At 44.0% G+C, this 7,934-nt stretch overlaps 1 protein-coding gene across 1 annotated transcript in view; it reads right to left on the bottom strand.

Moving 5' to 3' along the window:
• Positions 1-2,728: 2,728 nt before the first annotated feature.
• Positions 2,729-7,934, bottom strand: part of LOC126489005 (translation initiation factor IF-2-like) — a 21,286-nt gene continuing 16,080 nt past the window's right edge. Inside the window, exon 3 of the mRNA XM_050122975.1 lies at positions 2,729-7,218. Within this exon, the coding sequence (XP_049978932.1) occupies positions 7,183-7,218 (36 nt within the window). The 3' untranslated portion in view covers positions 2,729-7,182. The remainder of the gene's footprint in view (positions 7,219-7,934) is intronic.

The raw sequence follows: 7,934 nt of genomic DNA on the forward strand, positions 1-7,934 counted from the left end.
TTTGCTGTTGGTTCCTCTTGTGAAGACTTCACCTTTCCTGTCTCTAGCACCCTCTTCTGGGGTCCAAGGGAAATACTGCTTTATTGAAACCAAGGTTGAACAGGTGACAAAACGTCACCCAGGCCTGAGAAAAGACAGGTACTGAGTATCACACTGGTCGAACCCCCACAGGTTGCTATAGATTCTGCCAGCCTTGTTCTATACCCATTTCCACTCATGGAGAACAACCCCTCAGGTGTCTAAGTCTGCCTGAACCTCCTCAGTGGCCTCCTGTGGAAAGGACAGCCCAAAAGTGTTACTTTTCTGATTGTAGCCTAAGTTAGGTTCTGCCTTAAAGGAGATCCTCATCCCAGTCCCCCAGAGCTTGCACAGCTTTGCAACAGCCTCCATCCAGACATCAGCCTCCAACGCTCTAAAAGAAGTGTCTAGCTCAGTGGTGTGCCTGCCTAGCAGCCCTGACACTCCAAATTCAGTCCCCAGCACTGCAGAGACTGAGGCCAGCCTGGGATACCTAGTGAGACCCTGTCACGTAAAACTAAAACCTTAGTCAAAACAAACCCGCAAACATGCTTCTGAATAAGGTGCTCGTTACCACTGCGTTTGCTGTGGCAGCGTGAGAAAAGGAATACAGCTTTACCTGTGAGGAACCCAGCTTGAAAGGGCTGTATGGTTCCTTAGTTACCACACAGCTGAGGAAGTGAGACAGGAGGCCAGGACAGAGACAAGGTGCTGCCTCTTGGGGCGCTGCCTCCAGGGGCGCTGCAAGCCCTCCACCCTTCCATGCAGGTCCTACCTTCACTTCACTGGCCTCAGGTCCCTTCCTCAGAGCTCATGAACTAGGATCTTTATATCCACTGTCCCCCTGCCTGAAGAGCTCTTTCCTCAGATATCCAAACCACACATTCTTCCTCTCTCTCCACTTCCCCCTTTCTTCCCCCACATCTCTTGAGACAGGGCCCCTTACTGGCCTGGAACTTGTCAAGTAAGCCAGGCTTATTGGCCAGTGAACTCCAGGAATTCGCCCCTCTGCCTGTGGAATTACAAACACATGTCACTCCACCCAGTCCTTTTTCATAAGGGTTCTGAAAACTAAACTCGGGTTTTCATGTCTGCAAGGTAAGTGAAGCCCTCTTTTACTAGGTCTTGGGCAGACACCTGTTTAAAGGTGAAATCTCAGACCAGTGAGATGGCTTGGAGGGGAAAAAATCCTCACTGACAACTATAGTTCAATCCCTGGAACTCAGTACAAAGAATCCACTCCTGAGTTGTTCTCTGTTGCATTCTTATGGCACACATGCCTTGCACTCAAACACCACACACACACACACAAGACAGAAACAGTAGACTCCGTGAGTTCGAGGCCAGCCTAGTCTCCATAGCAAGTTCCGGGACAGCCAGGGCTTTAAGGAGAAACTTGTCTTGAAGGAAAAAAGAGCGTTTGAACCTTTTAAACATGAAGACTTGGCTCAGAAGAAGGTCTGAGTGAGCAACAGCCATAACAAAAATATGATTAATGAAAGGCCATTAGTAGTACCCATTAGTAGCTTTACTAAAACCAAGACTGCCCTTTTATCATCTAGGATATCCTAGACAATTTTTTTTTTTTTTGGTTTTTCGAGACAGGGTTTCTCTGTGGCTTTGGAGCCTGTCCTGGAACTAGCTCTGTAGACCAGGTTGGTCTCAAACTCACAGAGATCCGCCTGCCTCTGCCTCCCGAGTACTGGGATTAAAGGCGTGTGCCACCATCGCCCGGCGACAATTTTTAAAATACATAAATTTAAATGTATCAAAGAAATACAGAAAGTGAGAGTTGATAGAAATCTTGTCAAAGGAGTCATTTTTTGTTTTGTGTCTTTGAAACAGGGTCTCACTATGTACACCAGGTTGACCTTGAACTCACAGACGGCTGCCTGCTTAACTTCTGCAGTACCTCAGAACCCTTATTAAAGGTGTGTGCCACCATGCCTGACTTGTCAGGAGTTTCAAACTCAGTTACTTAGGGTCCTTGTTTACCAGTGAGGTCAAAGGTGAGCATGACTCAGTCTTACCCACGGCCATATGGATGTACTGTCAGAAGCAGCTGACATAAGTCTGAGGTAAGAGATGCATGGCCAGGTGGTTTATGTTTAATCCCAGCACTAGGGAAGCAGAGCGAGGTGGATCTCTGTGAGTTCAAGGCCAGCCTGGTCTACAAAGCAAGTGCCTGGACAGGCTCCAAATCTACACAGAGAAACCCTGTCTGGGATGCCCCCCTCCACACCCCGAAAGAAACAAAAAAAAAAACTGGATACTTTATTTAGCCAGGTGGTGGTGATGCACATCTTTACTGTTACACAGAGAAAAAAAACAAGAGATGCATGACTTTAATCTCAAGTGTTGTAGCATAGGAGGTAGCTAGAAATGTATGGTAAGGTCCTTTCCCTCCAGAGTGAAATTAGTCTTTTTCCCCCGTTTTTTTTTTTATTTAAAAAAAAATACCAATCCAAATTCCCACTCCCTCCCCTCTTCCCAGTCCCCTTCCTCTCTCTCCACAGACCCTCCCCCTCTACCCCTGAAATGAGTCTTTTTCTTTTTGGTTTTTCGAGACAGGGTTTCCCTGTGTAACAGTCCTAGCTGTCCTGGAACTAGCTCTTGTAGACCAGGCTGGCTTTGAACTCACCAGTGATTTACCTGCCTCTGCCTCCCGAGTGCTGGGATTAAAGGCATGCACCACCACTGCCCGGCATGAGTCTTTTTCTAGTTGATAAAATACATTGCTTTTAGTTTTGGTCCGTTTTGTTCTGTTTCTTGAGCACTCACTGTGTGAAGACTGTGTGAAGACCCTTTAACCAACTTTGCATTTTTAGTTTCCATGTTCAAACATCTCTTGTGTGGCTGGGAGAGATGGCTCCTCAGTTAAGAACACTTGTCACTTTTGCAGAGGACCTGGGTTTAGTTCCCAGCACCCAGTGCACATAAAATAAATAAGTCTTGCTGGGCGGTGGTAATGCATGCCTTTAATCCCAGCACTCGGGAGGCAGAGGCGGGAGGATCTCTGTGAGTTCGGGGCCAGCCTGGTCTACAAGAGCAAGTTCCAGGACAGGCAAAGCTACAGAGAAACCTGGTCTCGAAAAACCAAAGTTAAAAAAATTAAGAGGTAGTCCAGGTGTGGTGACTTTAATCCCAGCACTCAGAAGGCAGAGGCAGGCAGATCTCTGTTAGTTTGAGGCCAGCCTGGTTCTAGGGCCACCAAAGTAATATAGAGAAACCCTGTCTCAAAAAACACAAACTAATTAATTAAGAGGTAAGTTGTGATTTTAGAACCAATGGGAGTTTCTGGTTCAGGACAGTTTTCTATGTATGAGTGTAGCCTGAATGCCTGTGTACCACATGGTGCTTGATGCCCAGGGAGTCCAGAAGAGGGAACTGGAGCCTTTGGAATTGAAGTTACAGACACTTACAGACACTTGTGAGCTGCTATGTGGGTGCTGGGAATCAAACTAGAGTCCTCTGCAAGAGCAACCAGTTCTCTTAACTGCTAAGCCATCTGTCCAGCCTTCCTGCCTTTAGTTTGGACAATTAGTACCATTTGTTTGACTGTCAGAGTAGAGGGAGGATAGGTATAATGAAAACCTAGTACAACAGACCAAATTTTATAAGTAGATTTAATATTCACTAAGATAAGTTTTATAGTGACTATGTAATTTAGTAGAAATGCCCCCAAATAGGAATAATTCTTTTTAATAGAATTTCCCCCATACTAAGTTTGTGGCTGTCTAATATGTGAAGTCTTCAGTCCAGTGAGAAAACAAAGTTGCATTTGAATAAAATCTAACCAACTAGTTGCTTTTTAAAAATATTTCTTTTCTTTTCTTATGTATGCGTGTGACTGTGTGAGTTACCTGCTGGATCCCTGGACTTAGAGTTACAGGTGTTTGTGAGCTGTCAGACATGTGTAGCTGGAGGTGGAAAGCAGTTTTCTGCAAAAGCAGTGTGCCCTCTTAAACACAGAGGTCTCTCCAGTCCCTTTACACCCCATTTCACACCATTTTAATATCCCCTTTGGCTTCACCTTTTGTTTTCTGTTTTGGAAAAATCCTTTACTTTAAAAGGAGAGATTTTTTTTCTTACCTAGGAAAGTCTTTCTTTCATTAGACAATGCAACATATAAATGCAAATGTATCAACTTATTATAGAATTCAAATTATATTTATGACAATGTAACAATGTCAGATACCCTATGTCCATGATGCTAAACTACAAGGTTGTTGTCTGTTGCCTAGAGACAGAGTTGACATCTGCTTTGGTTTTTTTTTTGTTTGTTTGTTTGTTTTGTTTTGTTTTTAAAGACAGGTGTGGTGGTGGTGCATTCCTTTAATCCCAGCACTCAGGAGACAGAGGCAGATGAATCTCTGTGAGTTTGAGGCCAGCCTGGTCTACAGAGTGAGTTCCAGGACAGCCAGGACTGTTATATAGAGAAACCCTGCCTCAAAAAAATAAAAAGACAGGGTCTCATTATTTAGCCTAGGTGGCCAGAAACACCCACCTACTTTCGCCTTCCAAGTGCTGGAATTAAAGGTGTGCATCAACATGCCTGGTTGCTGCTGTTTGTTTTTTTTTTTTTTTTAAGTCTCTTTTTTGGGGCTTAGGGGATTCCAGAGATGGCTCAGTTATTGTGGGCCTGTGGTCTTTCTGAGATTCACCAGTCTAATCATTAATAAATTTTAACAAAGAAGAGGCTTTTACTCAGTTACTGGCACCAGGTATTCTACATCCAGGACTCAGAATTCCTAAATGCAGCCCAACTACCTCAGTCAACGTTTTTTTTAAAAAAAAAAAATTATTTATTTATTATACATACCATATTCTGTCTGTGTGTATTCCTGCAGGCCAGAAGAGGGCACCAGACCTCATTAGAGATGGTTGTGAGCCACCATGTGGTTGCCAGGAATTGAACTCAGGACCTTTGGAAGAGCAGGCAATGCTCTTTTTTTAAAAATATTTATTTATTATGTATACGATATTCTGTCTGTGTGTATGTCTGCACCAGACCTCATTACAGATGGTTGTGAGCCACCATGTGGTTGCCGGGAATTGAACTCAGGACCTTTGGAAGAGCAGGCAATGCTCTTAACCACTGAGCCATCTCTCCAGCACCAGTCTAGGGGTTTTAAAGACAACGAACAATTTGTTCTCCTACAAGCTGAAAGTCCTCTTGTGCAAAACAAGCTTGGTGACCAAAGTAGAATTAGCAGTGTTGTAGTTAGGGTTTCTATTGCTGTGAAGAGATACCATGACCATGGCAACTCCTAAAAAGGAAAATGTTGAATTGAGGGGGCTTGCTTACAGTTTCAGGTTCATTATTATCATAAATTCAGTCCATTGTCATCATGGTGAGCAGCATGGCAGCATGCAACCAGACAAGGTGCTGCAGGAGTAACTGGGAGTCTTACATCTTGCAGGCAATAGGAAGTTGACTGACTATCCTACCGAGGGAAGCTTGAGCAAAAGAGACCTCAAAGCCCACCCCCACAGTGACACACCTACTCCAACAAGGCCACTCCTCCTAATAGTGCCACTTCCTTTGGAGGCAATTTTCTTTCAAACACTACATTCCACCCCTAGTCCCCAAAGGCTTGTAGCCATATCATACCACACACACACACACACACACACAAAAAAAAACATTTAGTTCAATCTCAAAAGTCCCCATAGTCTATAACAGTCTCAAACTTGTTTCAAAGTCTCTTCTGAGACTCATGGCTTTCTCTTAACTGTAATTCCCCTGTAAAAAAATCAAAATGCAGATCATTAGATTCCAACATCTAATGGCACAGGATATGCATTACCAATCCAAAATGCAGGGAAGGAAGCATAATGAGGAAATACTGAACCAAAGCAAAACCCAAACCAAGCTGGGCAAACTCCAAACTCTGCATCTTTCAAACCACCACAAGCAGAAAAAAAAATTAACTATTAACAACCCTTAACATTTAAAAGTCTAATTTTGCTTTTTAGTTCTCTGTCCTGGAGCCCGTGCTGTAGACCAGGCTGGCCTCACAGAGATCCACCTATTTCTGTCTCTGGAGTGCTGAGGTTAAAGGCATGTGCCACTTCCCTGCATTTTAGTTCATGGTAATTCCTGAGTGGTTTTCATAGAAGCAGCAAGTTTCCCCAAAGACCATACAGTAACCTCCTTGTTCTGCACAAAGCAGAACAAGTGCCCTACAATACTGTAAGACTACCTCAGCTAATGAGCCAACCCAGTCTTCTAATCTTGCAATAGACCCTTCTAATGCAAATAAACCCTGGGTATTTGACAGCCTAAGTTTTTGTAGCTGTCTTATGGCCATTGCCGTGCCTGTTGCCTTGAGAGGTCTCCAGCTGTTCCCAACCCTAAGCTTGCTCTGAGGGGTATGAGGAGAGGAACTGCACATTTCTCTCTGCCTCTGGGGGCTGGAAAGATTTGCACATACAAGTGCTCTCTCCCTGCCAGACTGTCCCGGGAAATAGGAATACGAAGATACAAAATCTTGTGGCTTGATGCATATGCCAGATAACTAAGCAGGGACATAATCCATCATCACATACAAACTGAACAGTTTCAACTGCGAGGAGAATGATGGGATGTTCACCTGACAAAATGTGACCAGGAGCTGTGAGACATTTATGGCAAGTTTTGCATTTGCTCTTACGGGAGGATCTAGACATATATCCCACGAAAGAGCACTGTGGGGGGGGAACATAGCCAGACAAAATAACATCATTAGTCTGCAACCCGCACCAGTCTTATCTTTAGTGGATCTTCTCAAGCCTTTGTGATGGGCCTTTTCTCTGCAGCTGGGTTATTATAGGCGATGATACTTGGCCTGTCGTGATGGTGCCGATAACATCTACTTTGACAGAAGTGGAGGTGGTCAAGATAACAAAGTGTGGTCCCTTCCAGTTTCCTTTAGACCTAACATTCCAGCCTTGAGGAGACGGAGTGACATACTTCTGTCACCGCTTCTCGGCAGAAATTAGGACATTGTTGTCAGGAGACCAAAGGCTGGGGGTCCAGGCAGTGGGTGGCATTCATCAGAAGCATCTGGTTCGCTGACCCAGCTGAAGAGACAGGGAACAATCACATTGGCTGGACTGGTCCACATCAGTTTTCAGCATGTCCAGGGCTCACAGCCATTTGGAGCAGTTTGTAGTCAACAGCTATTTCCTGGATGGTGCTGTCAGCTGAGTGGAAGTCTGTTAAGACAGATATAAATTAGAGACAGAAGTTAAAGTTTAGACACTTAGAGGAAAATTTTACATTTAGTCCCCCTCAGGAATAAGCAATAGGTGGGGAAGCTTACGCTGTTGATTGACAGGTGCACTTATCTGGAGTCCATTGACCTGTGATTCCCTGAAGCTTACATGAATTTAAAGTTTACAAAAAGAGATAAAAGTTTTAGATATATTAGCATTACCGCTGTTTTGAATCTACAGAAATACACATTGTAGAAAAAAGCAGTAGACACATGCCTTTGAGTCATAGTAGCTTTGGGACCCCCAAAATTATTTTGAGTTAAAAGTATTAGCACATTTTCCTCTGTCCAGAGGACTGAATATATATAGATTGGACAGAGATGTTTTTAGCACAACAAGAAGCAATTTTTATTTGAAACCAGCCTAGTCTAAAAAGCAAGTTCCAGGGCAGCCAGGACTATGCAGAGAGACCCTGTCTCAAAAAACAAAAACAAAGAAGCACCTTTTCTTCTATACTTAGAAAACAACCAAAGGGGGGGCTGGAGAGATGGCTCAGAGGTTAAGAGCATTGCCTGCTCTTCCAGAGGTCCTGAGTTCAATTCCCAGCAACCACATGGTGGCTCACAACCATCTGTAATGGGGTCTGGTGCCCTCCTCTGGCCTGTGGGCATACACACAGACAGAATATTGTATACATAATAAATAAATAAATATTT

Source organism: Alexandromys fortis, unplaced genomic scaffold (genome assembly GCF_014885135.2).
Source record: "Alexandromys fortis isolate MF-2015 unplaced genomic scaffold, M_Fortis_MF-2015_v1.1 scaffold_219, whole genome shotgun sequence".
In the NCBI taxonomy this organism is placed as follows: Eukaryota; Metazoa; Chordata; class Mammalia; order Rodentia; family Cricetidae; genus Alexandromys; species Alexandromys fortis.